This window comes from Drosophila navojoa, chromosome 2 (genome assembly GCF_054131105.1).
Source record: "Drosophila navojoa isolate 15081-1374.11 chromosome 2, UAZ_NAV_1.0, whole genome shotgun sequence".
Classification (NCBI taxonomy): Eukaryota; Metazoa; Arthropoda; class Insecta; order Diptera; family Drosophilidae; genus Drosophila; species Drosophila navojoa.
The window spans coordinates 10,188,036-10,202,907 of NC_142890.1; the positions used below are offsets into that span (position 1 = coordinate 10,188,036).

Here is a 14,872-nt window from a genome sequence, read left to right on the forward strand (position 1 = left end):
ATTTCAATGTTGTTGTTGATGTTGTTGTTGCTGTTGCTATTTGTGAAGCCTATACTAACATGCGAAAAAGAAACAAAAACACATTGGTTATCAGCTGTTGTATTTCATTTTGATTTTGCGTCTTCTGATATTATTGTTGCTGTTGCTGCTCTTGTGCTTAGTAGTGGTTGCTGCTGCGGCTGTGGCCGCTGCTCTATCGGCAGCAACGCGGCGTCAGCTGCTATCGGCTTGATACTGTGAGTTGAAATAAAAAGCAACAACGCTGTCGACTGAGCGTTTCAGTTTGACTTCAGCTGTCTTCGCAGAAAGTAATACACCTGCGCTATAATTCAGCGTCAACGACGACGACGACGACGCTGCTTCTGTTTTCGCGCGCATTCGCTCAGTCAAGCGCGCTCGCCATCTTACTCTCTCTGTTTCTCAGCAACAGCATCTCTTCTACACGGCCGTGTGCTCTCTCGCTCTCAGTTCGTTGCACGATCAACGGCGACGGCGTCGCTGCTGTGAAGTTATTTAAACGCATTTTACATGCAACGTCAGTTGTAAATGAGACGCCGCTTAAGTAATTACAAACGGATGAACTGTAAACTGAATACGAAATAACAATAACTGTTACCGCTTAAAATACAAATACACTTCGTTTCGCCCGCTTCAATTCAAACGTAAATTATTACGCTCTGTCGGCCGGAGCAGACGCTGTGTGAATAATGCGCACTTTTGTTTATTTCAAAATAAAAACCATATTCGCCTTTCCAACCACAAAAAGAACGCATTTCTGAAAGAGCGAAAATAGTAGTATTCGATTTGTGTGTGCTTTTTCAGAGAGTTGCCAAGCAATAACAACAACACCAACATCAACCGAATAATAATAACAACAACAAAAGCATCAAAAGGCTGGCAATTTTAATACATCGCTGCCCAGAGCCCACAGTATCCAGCTTCAGCGATAACGTCATCCGTCGCTTACCAGTATTATTAAATAAAAAAAAATAAAAAAACAACAACCACACAATTAAATAAAAATAAAAAAAAGTGCTCGAATCTTTTTGTTTCAAAATACAAATATCAATTATAATAATTGTAATACATTTGCTGAACTGCTGTGGCTGTCAAGGTTGTAACAGGAGCGCCGAGAGCTTTTTATTTTTGCTAGCCGTTCGACCGAGGAGGAGCTGTCACTCGTCACACACATAGGCATACGCACACTTATATACTTATACAACTATACGTTTAGATACGAACATATTCCTCTTTCTGTTTGTTTGCTGTCGCCGCGCTACTGCTGCTGCTGCCTTTGCAGCCCGTCCGTTACATTTTAGTCGCAGCCGCGTCAGCGACGCCGCGTGTTGTCGCCGCGTTTTCGCCGACCTCAAAACCAAACACACAAAACAACAAAAAATAGCGCAAAAAAGACACAAAACTAAAATACATATACAAAACTCAACTCACACACACACACAAAGACTTAGCAACAGTTTGTGTTGTATAACGCACGCGTGTGCATTGAATTTAAAGCATCTTAATATTTTGCACGCATTTCCTTTCGGGCAACATGAAGCGTCTGATGACCTGGGAGCGCGATCTGGTCGATGCTATGTACGAGTAAGTCACACACACAAACGCATTAAAATATATCTGAAAGCAGTTAAGCTGTTTGTTAAACGATTGTGTTTATCAAGAGCAATTAATTTTAAGTAGTGCTGCAGCATTTCAAGTGCATTGTTTTGTTTTGCAACACATTCGTTTGAGGCCTGTGTCCAATGCCGCTCCTTAAGCAACAAACTTGTTTCACTTGCAATGAACTCGACTCTTGACAGCAGTGCACAGTGTACAGAGTGTACAGTATACAGTATACATTATACAGTACAGCGCGCAACAGCTGCCAAAATCAAAACAAAAACAAAACAACAACAACAACAACATCATCATCTATGTTTTATAATATGTTTCAGTGCCGACTGCAAAGCATGAGAACGTGCCCAGGCCAAAGCACTGCATGGCAACTGCATATACATACATATTATGAGCAGCGTCTCACTCTTATACTACAGCATCTGCTTGCTGTATGTTTCGAAGAGTGGCCGCCATAATAGACGCATGCATTCTTTGCTGCCTGCGCCGGTCACTTAGCACACTGTACTCCAGGCATTCCTCACTCTATCTCTCTCTCTCTCTCTCTCTGTCCTCTTTCTGCCATTGTTATGCTGCCTACACCCACAACAACTCGCTCGCTCTCTTCTACTGTCTGGCCTCTGGCTCGGGGCAGCACGCACCGAACAGCAAACAGTGTTGCCTGGTAAGCGGGGCAGCACAGTAGCGTTGCCGGCAGGGGACGCTTTTTATGCCGTTGACGGAATTTAAATGCCGGCATTTACCTTTATAAATAAATTAGAGGCCGGTAGCAATGCCTGGCGCTTGCTTGCGTTGCTACCAAAATTAATGAGCCGCAAATCGAATGGCTTTAGAGTATTTCCCGGTGTCGCACACTTATTTGTGTACACAACATCATATCTAAGGCTATGGTTCTTTCAAATTGCTGTCTAAATATATTGTATAAACAAATAGAAATTGTTGGCAGGCGATATGTTTGAATGTCTGATAGATAACGGGGCTTGTATTAAAATCCGCGAATTTAGTTCAAGGCGAATATGTGAATATAAGTCAAGTCTTGAAAAGTAATTGACTGTATTCAAAGTATATGCCTAAAATCCATAAAAGTTTCGTTAAGTATGCAGCGTTTTGAGCGGACTGTACCTGTTTCCTGCCTACTCAGTGCACGTCTTTGTGCCTCGCCAAAGAGGCATCAATGACAATGAAATACACGTTTTTTTAATGTTTCCTTTTCACTTCGTATATAGTACTTTCAGCTGAATAGTTTATGGCACGTCGAAGTCGGAATATCGCCATATTCAACCGATATTTATTCAATTTGGGCAGCTGTACTACTTTGCGCAGACTGTACCCCGCCTCAAGATGTAGAAAGCGTGCAGTCATTAGCCTAACAAGCGGCACATGTTGACAATAATTTTAGATGCTCACTTAACTGTTTCAACCAGCTGACGAGTCGCAGCTTTGTCACATGCCTAAATACATACATATAAAAAAAAAGTTTTTTTTATGTACATATATACATATGTATGTATATATGTGTGTATGTATATTTGTAGTTATTATATCCATTAGTGTTTGCCCGGCTTATTGTGCGGCTGTGTACTTTTCCGTATTATTTACAAGCCAGACTGTGTGACAAGTGGCTAAAGCAGATAATGGCAAAAGCAAAATAGGAACAGAAAAAGCAAAGTTGGCCATGGGCAAATCATGTTGATAAAGCCACGAATGTCTTCCTCCCGTTATTAGCACTTGAGCGGAGTAATGGAGCTGAGTCTGGGCCCCACTGTGATTCATAAAAAGATGCCGCGACACGCTTATTGAGCATGCCAGTCCACCGAATGTAAATACAGACACAGATTCAGATACAGATACATAAATATAGACATACGGAGATATTTATGGATATACTTTTAATATTTGCTTAAGTCTTTTAGTTGAGACATTCACGTTAATGTGGAAAGTTCAATAATGATTTCAGCGAATTTGCGGGCCTGTTAATTAAATATGCATACATCGAAGTTATTGCAATGCCTGAAAGGGTCTTTGTTGGCATTTTCCAGTTTTTTCGATGGGCATTATGAATACATACATACATACACATATTTGTAGATGTATGGAATTTTACCAAAGTCGGGTTCAAATTCCAGCGGCGAAACACCTTTGCTAATTATATGCCACATTCATTAACTATTTTTATTTTTGATTATAATTTTTTTTTTTTTGGCATGACTAAAAGTTGAGATTAGCGATAGTAATTTCAGAACTGAGCTGAACTCTGACAGATAAAACTTGAATAGAAACGAAACTAATCTCGATCGAAGCTGCTAGACATATCAGGAAGTATGTCTTAGTATATTTCGATCTATTTTTAACTCATTGAGTAATACAACAAAAATAATACTAATCAAATTCGTTGAATTCAAATATACATAATAGAGAGTTTGATTCCTTATCAAATTTGCTAATCGACTGACTGACTCAACATATTATTTGGTATTTTTATTGAAATATCACTTATAGCATATTATATATACATATATATATAAGATCACTTGAGACATAGATCTAAAACCGCAAACTGCGTTTTAAATTTTTCATTATGTTTAAAGATTTTTAGTAATATAACTTTTTTTAATACAACCTAATTAGTGTTATATTAAACGAACTGTATGAAAATTGAAAATCATTTTAAATGCTATAAAATCCAATGCTTTCATAGCTTTCATTACTTAACGATCTTATATATCACTATATATGTATGTATAATCTGATCTGGCAGTCGCTTGATTTGCTTCATTAAGATCTATGATAATTATTGAATCTCACGGCTATAAATCATTTAAGAGCACATGCTAATATGACGCAAATGATATATTATCTGTTAACGATCATTTCAAAGTAAAATGTTGATCACCTTTTCACGTCTGCGTGTTAAGGAATCAACTTGAAATGCCATTTTTTTCAACATGTGCCACGCATGATGTGTCTTACATATTATACATTAATTCAAACCTGTTTAGATTACATTTCTAGGGAACTAGAGCTACGCAGACAGATATGCTATATGTCTGCCTGTATGTATGTCTGTAGGTAGTACTTATCTTACTTATCCAAAGACAAATTCAACTAGAGTTCTTTGAACTGCTCTGCTCAGTGGCGCATAGATTACAAGGCCAAGTTCTGATATCTCTAAGCATGACTGCGAAGAATGTTTCGTAGCAGGAAAAATAAATGACGTCCGTATCTTAGTCACAATCAAAGGTTTTGGTTTGTTTTGTTTTTACCGCTATCAATGCTTGACTACAAATTATTTTAAACCAGGTGCGTCACGAAGCTTACAGAGATTGCCTAGTATGAATGGTAAAGGGTATCAATTGTTTGCGTCGTTTGTTGTTAAGTTTTATTTTCCCTGTAAAATTACTCATGGATCTGTTAGCACATGAAGGTATTCATAAGACTCGGGTACTTTCCAATAGCTGTTTTATTTACACAGTTAATTATTAGATTCGTGATACATACGGGCGATTAGATACATAGAGACAAGCATTGGCTTGTGCAGACGATCAGTTGATTGATAAGAATTGCCAGATCTAATCAATCTTAAGGACTTGAGAAAACTATTTATTGCAATTTTTTTAATATTATAGAAGCTACTAGCTTTTCTTTCTCTATGGGATCTATGGACGTTCAGTGCTTGTGGATCTATTTTTAATCGATCTTTTGGCGGCGAGCGGTGTGAACCGGTTTGAGCAAAAGCGGAATACCAGATATACAAATATTTACATATATTTTATATATACATTTGTATGTATATATATTCTATATGCACGAACTTTCAGCATCTGTATATATGGGATACATTCTGCGTTTCGAAATAAATTTGACAAAAACGTTTCCACATGCTAAAAGCATATATATCATCTATAGAAGATATACTCGTGTATAAAAATAATATGTTTATAATTGTAGGAAAGTCTATGGTCCATAAAACACATGCACGATTAAAGTTCTTAATTCTTAAGCATTTGTGGTATAATTGTAAAACCAAACACTCTGGTTCATAATGAGATTTCAGCTGATCAAATATATTTCGTAAAGCTGGAAGAATTTAGAACTCAGATCTGAAGTTCTTAAACTGCGATTTGGCTGAGTTGAAAATATCAGCTTAAAGCAACATTTGCATAATATAAACAAATCTTGTTTCTCGGGATTAAAAAGCAAAAGAAGTCTCGCTCGACACCCAAACATGAGCTTCGTGTATTTTTAATGAACTTGCCTTGAGTATGAGATGTACTATATATAAAAATATGTGTACATATATGTATAACTCGATATCTTAATGGACTCAGGTGTGGGCTTACATGTATATGGCATGTTCGATAACTGTCCACTACAGCTAAAGCTCTCCCCTTATATACATATATATAGATATAGATATAGATATATAAGTCTTTGCCCTATCGACCGACCGACCGATCGGACATGTGTAAAGCGAAATGGTTTCTGTTTATGCGAGTATTGAGGTGTGTGGCTGCGAGTGTATTGAGAATGTGGAACGTATGTAGATCGAGTGCGGCCAGAATGAAAGAGATATCTAGTGGTAAATATCTGTCTGTCTGTGTGTGGGGGTATAAGTACGAGTACGACTACGGGCATGGGTATGGGTATGTCTGTGGGTACTCGCTCTGGTATTTGCATAGCATTCGCATTCGCAGTCGCCTTCAATGTGTTTTAATTTGCCAGCCAGTTGGTAAAATGTTGCTCGATCGCTCGGTTCGCCTCAGACTGAAAAAGAAAACATAAAACACCGAAATTAATCAAGTACGCTTTATAGAACGGATCCCATATTGCGCCGTGTTGAGGGCTCTTAAGTTCTGATTAACAATAACAAAACGAAACGCCAAAAGTGTTTTTCAAGAGTGTTTTCAAAAGTGTTGGCAAAATGCTGAGAAATGACTTTAATGACTTCTCTTCGGGCTGGGGCTATACGGCGCGTCGTCGCCTGCTGCAGAAGCATTGTCTGTGTTTTATTTTTATAACAATGACAAACTAGAACAAGAAACAATAAAAAACAAAGATCTGAACGCGAAAAAAAAATAGGAAATAAACGCAGTTCTGCAACTATTTTGTTGTCTCCCAATCGAAAGTAACGAGCTCAGTATTTGATTAAAAGTATTTTTCAAGTGTTTACACAATTCGATACGATCCAATCGAATCGATAATCGATAACTGATAACGGCAAAGATGTCGGAGTTACGGCGCAGTTTCAGCCGCCTGTCGATGATCGTTTATCGGGCAACGCATTCCAGTGAACAGTCCTGGCGCGAGGAGCTGCTCAGGTAAACTGAATACCCATTGGAATGGTCTGAGGGATGTGCAAAATGGACAGCTAAAGGAGTTGAATAAAGGAGTTGAATTATTGTGAAAATAGTGGGCACATCATCGATAGATTTTTCTTCAGAAATAGCAATATATATAAATGAAAACCATTTCTGGTTGACTTTCCATACACAATATCGATTTATTTGTACAATTCCGGCTATAAATATCGATGTTGTTTATCGCTGACATTGAACTCTTCTTGTCGAAAGATATATTTTATAGATATATGTATGTTTATAATTCATTTAAACAAGTGTTCAGCTGTGAGCGCTAAAAGCTAGTTAGTATGTCTACACATATGTACATATGTACATATATGTACAGACAAATAAATGTATACACATAGACCGATGTGTGTATATTTCCTCAAACTGTTGTTTAATTGAATGCTGCCACAAATATTAGCATGCAACGCAGCTCATTAGTGCCCCTAGCAATTGTTTAACGCATAGCTATAAATATATACTAAATACATATACATATACATCTATACATATCTATAGGCATCATCTATATACCATACCACGCATACGACTTAAAACATCTGTTCTGTTCGGTCCTGCTCTATCTATATAGAAACAGCAACAAATTTTGTTTACCCGGCGCACACATTCTGCTGTGCTCAAAGGTTGACAAATGTATCTGCATATCTTATAGATATACCTTAAGTCCATAGACTGCACAATGCACACTTTCTTCATATACTTTCCTGATGACATTTGGCATTTTGGTTCTTGGCACTGAATTAGCCCGAAATGAAACAGAAATATGACTTTTGTCGTGTATTTACAACACTTAATGGCATGATATATGTGTATACCAAATATATAACAAAATATATCTTATATACAACATATAGTTCTAGCGATTCGAATTAACAAATTTTAACCTTGTTTCTGTGCTTTGCACCCAGTTGGTTCGTTTTCCTTTGACCCATTTCAACGTAGTTCAGTAGTTTGACTTTGAACAAGTGCACAAGAAATATCAGCTGATCCAGTTCATTAGCGGAAATCCATTAGCAGTAAATAATACAAGGTGAAAGCTAAAACAGCCTAGAAATATCCCAGCTATAAATCTATATTTATTATTCATAAATAGTTTACTCTGTGCTGGGGAAAGCCCAGCTAGAAAATAAATATGCATTAAATCGAAAATGGTTCAAACAAACGTTTGGTTATAGCTCAAGTTCTGTATATGAAAATATAGCTAGCAATATTTATTTTCTTTTTTAAAAAAATGGCTTGAACTTGGTAAAAAAATATAAAAAATCCAGCATAAGCTGCTATTGACTGGCGCTACGGCTGATTTTAACCAGTGAATAACCGATTGCCTGCATTAATGTTGTAAAAATTCTACTTTACCTGAAAATCATTTCGACTTGATTGACCAAAATGACGTCAAGCGGTTTCATTCACGACCTCGGTCAACATGATATAGCCAGCTAACTTTATAGAGGCCTGCTTTATAGTTGCATTTCGATTATAAATACCTTGGCAATCGGCCAAGAACTTGCGCAGAATGGCATTTCAGCGATCAACAGAGTGAGAGAGAGAGAGAGAGAGAGAGAGAGAGAAAAGAAAACCACCCATCAATTTTTTAATCACTACTTTCACCATGTCTTAGGTCAGTTCTATGCAATATTATTGTTTTGTTTTTTCTTTATCTCGAAACATTGAATTGCGTGCAATTAGCCAACTCTACTTATCTGACTGGAGCGATGAAGCGTAGCACATAAATACATATGCATATAGAATGAAGCTAACTAAGTTTGACGTGAGATATACCTTGAAGTTACTAATAACAAACTTTTTACTATCTTTGTATAAAGTTGTTTGTGCTCTTTGTCTATCTTAACTGATCTTTTTTCGAGTCTACCACAAAAACCCTTGGCAATGACTCACTGTGATTCCATTGAACTTGGTTACCGGCCTTTGGCAACAGCATTAGATATACGGCTCGTACAGACAGACTCGTTTAGTCATCTTTTTCATAATTGATGCTAAGCTGCAGTTAGCCAAACGAAAACGAGAGTGCACTAGTTAAAGGCGTGCTCGACTTTGAAGTATACCCTGTAAACCATTTATGTAGAAAATATTCTGACTATGACCTGATTTCCAACTGATTTAATCGTAATATGCCTAAGATATATAAATTATAAGAGATTTTCTTGAAAATATGATAGCTTCATAGATTTACGCAGAGGCAAAATGAAACAAAATGAGTAACAGAAAAGAAAAAAAATATATTAAAATCTATATAAGGAATGTGCGCATACATATAAATAGGGAAAGTATGGCATGATAAGACTAGACGAAATAAAGAACGAATCATTAGTCCCGTATTTGTATGAGAACCCCTAATATGTATAAGCATATGGCAAATTTTTAGCCAGAATTGATAACTTGCTCAGCTGGGTAAACCTTTTAAAGGCATATAGGGTATAACTGAATGACAATGCTTGAGACCGGTTTATTTGCATGCGATTACTTTGAAAACGAACACAAATATCGAAAGCTTTAACTAATGAATGTTATTGTCAAGTTCGATGGCAATTTCCACGAAATTTGCACAGCTCGATATGACTGGAGCAATGTACGGCAATCCATTTATCAATATCCGGAGTTGACATCAGCATGAAGAAGAAGAAGAAGAAAGAGTAGACGAAACTCAGTTGTCAACGTGAGTGATGGAGGTAGAGAGAGAGAGAATACTAAACATATAATTATAAGAGTAGCCAAAAGCCGATTGAACAGTTCGAAAAGCTCTCTTCGCACTTTTTGTTTGAGCTTTGACTTTCGACTCAAGAGTGAGTTACAAGCGAGCTTTGAGCGCCATCCACATGTCGAAGTTTTGCATAAGTCACCAGAATAGCAGAATGAGGTGGTGCGAGCAGAACAAGCTGATAAAGCGTGAAATTGCAATGGAACGCAAAAAGTGTGAGTAAAATTCAGGTATGCACGACGAACAGATGCGCTCTAAAATATAGACAATTGATTAACTTATCTGTTTCTACTCCTATTCGCAAGCTAAAACTTGATCAAAGAAGTCTCTTATTCTCTAAACCAAATGAGTATTTATTCATGTCTCCTCAAGTCTCTTCTCTCGTGAAGAGAATCAATCACACAGTTCTCTCTTTCGACCTTTCTGTCCTCTTAGGAATGCATGCAGAGTATGTAAAACGCACATTAAGAAGCGAAATGCATTCATCTCTGCTATTGTTATCGTCACTTTGTGATGTAAGTAGCGTTACAATTTACAGTTAAAATTTGCGATTACAGTAATCGTAGCTCCAAATGGCCTGTCCATCCAATTGGCTTCGCAGTGCGAGTTTGACTCTTGGTCGCGATTGTGTGAAAGCTTTCAACGCAAAGCTTTGACGGTAAGCTCGCGAATTTGTCGTAAAGCTAAGGATCGCCGTTATATACATACATACATACAAACTCTTCATGATCTTCATACCTGTCTTAGTGATTTTCGTGTGCTGCTGCAGCATTTTACTAGAGACGCTCCACTGGTAATTAATTTAGCTCTTAGCTCTTGAACCTTTCGGGCAGTGTCTTTTGTTGTTTAAAAATAAAATAAATGTGTTCTTTACATATATGTGTGGAAATTAAAGATATATACATATACATACATATGTACATTTCCTGTTATTGCAATGAATTATCAAGCGTAATGTCAATGGACAATCTGCTACAACTTTATGTTGGTATCTCTTGTTGCCAGGCAATTATAGTGCTTATATGAAGCAATAATGTGTCTATTCAATTAAATCAGGGATCCATTATCTATTATAATTATTCAATTCGATTTATGTCATCTACTCGTATGTCCTACGCATCAGATTTATAGAAAATCTACATAATTCCCCCACGCCTACAATTTAGCTTATTTTAAATTTCATTAAAAAATATTTTTCAATTCTGTTATCAACCCAAGTCGGGCAGCACTTGCTAATAATTCAATCTGCGCTCACTTGGGGTACTTTAAATACACAAGATTGACAAGACGACAACAGATGTTATGAACTGAGATGGCATGCACCAAATGGCATATATGTACATATATATAGGCTATCAGCTCTATTGATAAGCGAGGCACATACTTAAATGGCAATGCGACAACAAAGGCTATGAAAACGTTTAGGTGTTTGTAAATACATTGGATGCTCGTTTTAATTCTATATACGTACATATATGTATGTATATATTCTATTATATATTCTATATATATTCTATTTCCAAAATAAAATTTAGAATCTGTACTAAGAATTTAATTCTATAAATAAAACTTTCAGCAAATGGGAATCTTATTTATGGAAAATAGCATTTTATGGTGGGAAAGCATTTTTCTTTCGTTTTTCCCGTTTTAAATTTATTAAGACTAGGAGAAATATTGTGTAAACAGTAAATGTAAAGATGCCTAGCTAAAAAGAAGAAGAAAACTTTATTTATATTCCAATATATTTTCTCTGAAGTCTATAAATGTTCATTCATATATTAAGCTACGCATTAAAGTAATGAATTACCGGCATAACACAGTCCACGTGCTCATTTGCTTAACAAAAACTAACTCTCTCTCTCTCTCTCTCTCTCTCTCTCTCTCTCTCTCTCTCTCTCTCTCTCTTTCTCTCCAATAGGTATCGGCAGACGCGCTTCAGCTCGCGCCGCATGCGAAAACGTGTCGTCTTCAAGCATGGCGAGTGCAACGTGGTGCAAGGAAACGTGGCCAAGAGACGCCGCCGTTATCTGCAGGTGAGAAGTCTGTTTTAAATTTAGCTACAGATAAACACACACATACATAATATACATATATATATGAGTCGCTAGAGTTATGCAAATGCAGGCATATTTAAATTTACCTTCTATTAGCTCCAATTATCTAACTCAAGTAAAATGCGCCAAAACAAAAATGCGCCAAGTAATGATAAGAAATGGAAATTTAAAAGAAAACCTAAGGGCGGGAGGGTTAGTTCGTTAAACTCATTTAACGTTATAGCTAGTATCTAAATAATAGTTGAACTGGTTCCATATAAGCATTTCCATTTGTTTGTATTAATATGAACCGCATCGTTATCAGAAAATAGTCCAGGATTAGACAAATTTAGTTCATGAACCGAAGTAGACTAGGTCGATTCTTGAGTCTTGGACTACTCTAAACATCTCTCTCTCTCTTTCGTCTCTCCCCCTCTCGACCATCCGCTCTGCAGGACATCTTCACTACCCTCGTGGACGCTCAGTGGCGCTGGACGCTGCTGGTGTTTGCAGCCAGTTTCGTCTTCTCTTGGGCGTTCTTTGGCGTGATCTGGTGGATCATTGCATTTGCCCACAACGATCTGGAGTATATATATCTGCGCAATACACAGCCGGAGCTGATTGCCAATATGACGCACACGGTGTGCGTGACGGAGGTGAAGGGCATGATGACGGCGTTCCTCTACTCGGTGGAGACGCAAACGACCATCGGCTATGGCAATCGCTATGTGACCGAGGAGTGTCCGGAGGCCATATTCACGATGTGTATACAGTGCATCACGGGCGTTTTCATTCAGGCCTTCATGGTGGGCATTGTCTTTGCCAAGCTGTCGCGGCCCAAGAAGCGCGCCCAGACGCTGCTCTTCTCCAGGAATGCGGTGATCTGCCACAGAGATGGAACCCCGTGCCTGATGTTCCGTGTGGGCGATATGCGCAAGTCGCACATCATCGAGGCTCATGTCCGTGCCCAGGTCATACGCAAGAAGGTGACCAAGGAGGGCGAAGTGCTGCCATTCTATCAGCAGGAGCTGCATGTGGGCGCCGATGGGGGTGAGGATCGGCTGATGTTCATCTGGCCAACGACTATTGTGCACAAGATCGATCGCAATAGTCCGCTCTATATGCTCTCCGCCTCGGATATGCTCAAGGAGCGCTTCGAGGTGGTCGTCATGCTGGGTAAGTTTCGCAATAAGCCCCAATCTATCCTGTCTCTAATCTCTGCATCTTCGGCTTACAGAGGGCGTCATCGAGTCCACGGGCATGACGACGCAGGCGCGCAGCAGTTATTTACCCACGGAGATACTGTGGGGCCATCGGTTCGTCAATGTGGTGTCCTTCCGCAAGGAGACGGGCGAGTACGAAGTGGACTACACGCTCTTCAACAACACCTACGACGTGGACACGCCCCTGTGCAGCGCCAAGCAGCTGGACGAGCTCAAGTCGGAGTGCACGCGCAGTGCCAAGAGCGGCATAGGTAAGGCAATCTCTGACCCAATGAGGCATATTAAACTTACTAAAATTTATCTCTATTGATCAGTGCCCTTTGGGGATCGTACGCTCTCCACGGCTAGCATGTTCCAGCGCATTGCATCGGCCGCGTCTGTAGATCATCTCGATCCGGCCAGCGATGAGTCGTTGGACTCGGGCCGTTTGCAAATACGCTCGCATTCCATACCGAACGGCGTCCTGCCCAGCGAACTGGAGCCGCTCAACAACAACAACAACAACAATCACCATGGCCATGGCAAGCACGGCGCCTCGTTCACCATGGGCGGTCACAATATATCCATAACGACAACGGCGCCCAGCATACCCAACCTATCAAGTATTAATGAGAGAACCAACTCCGGTAATTCCATAAACAGCAGCAACTACAGCAACAACAACAGTCTCAGTGCGTTGAATACGATAGCAGCTGCGACCGCTGCACCGCCGACTGGAGCTGCTGCTACTGTCAGCAACAGCAGTCGGGTCAAGCAAGCGAATCCCCGACGACTGAGCATCAAACAGGATCAGCTGCCCATCGATTCTATGTGCTGATATTCAACCCGAGCGAGCGGAGCGAACCCAAACTGATGTTGTATTCTAAGTGTAGGCTCCTAGAATTCTAGTTAGAGTACATAACGTATATACATACATATAGATTGATAGATAGATGTAAGCAGAGCGCTCACTCAAATGTAGCTCTGTTAGCTGTGAACTCCTAAAGATCCCTAGCAAGCGCATACACCCTCCCCCTCCCTGACTATACCAGCAGCAAGTCCTTACCGACGCATCTGGTTTGTATTTAAAAAGCAAACACACAAAAACTTGATGATAATTGATGATTTTAGTATATATTTTCCCGTTAGTGTTAGTTTTAAATGAATTTACTATAGATAAGCTCAAATTGATATTAAAACAACAACAACAAAAAACAAATACCGAAAACGATATAATGAGACCAAAATGCTGCAACTTCCATGTAGAATCGTATAAAGTCTTGAACTATATAAAGCTCATCAATGTGAATGAAGAAAAACACAAAATGTAATGTAATATGATTTTTAAAAGCTACCTTAAACGATGTTTGTTCAATATCTCAATTACCCAATGTATAAATATTCCAAATTATAGCCGAAATGAGCTTCAATTGTTATTAAAAATGTGTGGACAATAAATGGAATGAGCATATGTGAATGTTAATTGATGTATTTTATTTACATATTAAGTGTCGCAAGGATTATAAAAATGAAAAGACCGAGAATATACAAAACACCTGATTGAATATATATTATATAAATATATCTATATACAAAATATAACCTGTTTTATTTTAACATCTATAAACTTGTTTTGCATTTTGCGACAGCCATAAATATTCCTTCGAAATGTTTAGTGAGTTCAAAAAACACATTTGTGCATAAAACTAATTCATGATTTTTGCTGCATACTTTTAGGCAGTCGAATAAATGTCTGCAATTTAGTCTATAGCTGGGATGGAGTAAATATGCTAGGCCTTCTGCTTGATTATAGACTATGGAGGACACTACTTTACTAACTATATAAAAGACAATGTTGTTTATATTTTAAGTTTTTTTTCTTTTTATTTAGTTTTTTTGTTTTCATTTCTCAAAGCATACAAG

General features: G+C 38.4%; 1 protein-coding gene across 7 annotated transcripts in view; it reads left to right on the top strand.

Moving 5' to 3' along the window:
- The window catches only part of Irk1 (Inwardly rectifying potassium channel 1), a 30,602-nt gene extending 16,170 nt beyond the window's left edge, over positions 1–14,432 (top strand). For 4 of the 7 annotated variants that reach the window (XM_089264878.1, XM_089264884.1, XM_030382600.2 and 1 more), the window contains exons 3-6: positions 11,633–11,747; positions 12,203–12,923; positions 12,985–13,221; positions 13,285–14,432. In XM_089264878.1, the coding sequence (XP_089121004.1) occupies positions 11,633–11,747; positions 12,203–12,923; positions 12,985–13,221; positions 13,285–13,787 (1,576 nt within the window). In that variant the 3' untranslated portion in view covers positions 13,788–14,432. Of the gene's footprint in view, positions 1–273; positions 1,603–6,764; positions 6,951–10,293; positions 10,508–11,632; positions 11,748–12,202; positions 12,924–12,984; positions 13,222–13,284 lie in introns of those variants that run through there. The other 3 variants (XM_030382603.2, XM_030382601.2, XM_030382602.2) reach the window with 3 other exon arrangements.
- Positions 14,433–14,872: the final 440 nt, after the last annotated feature.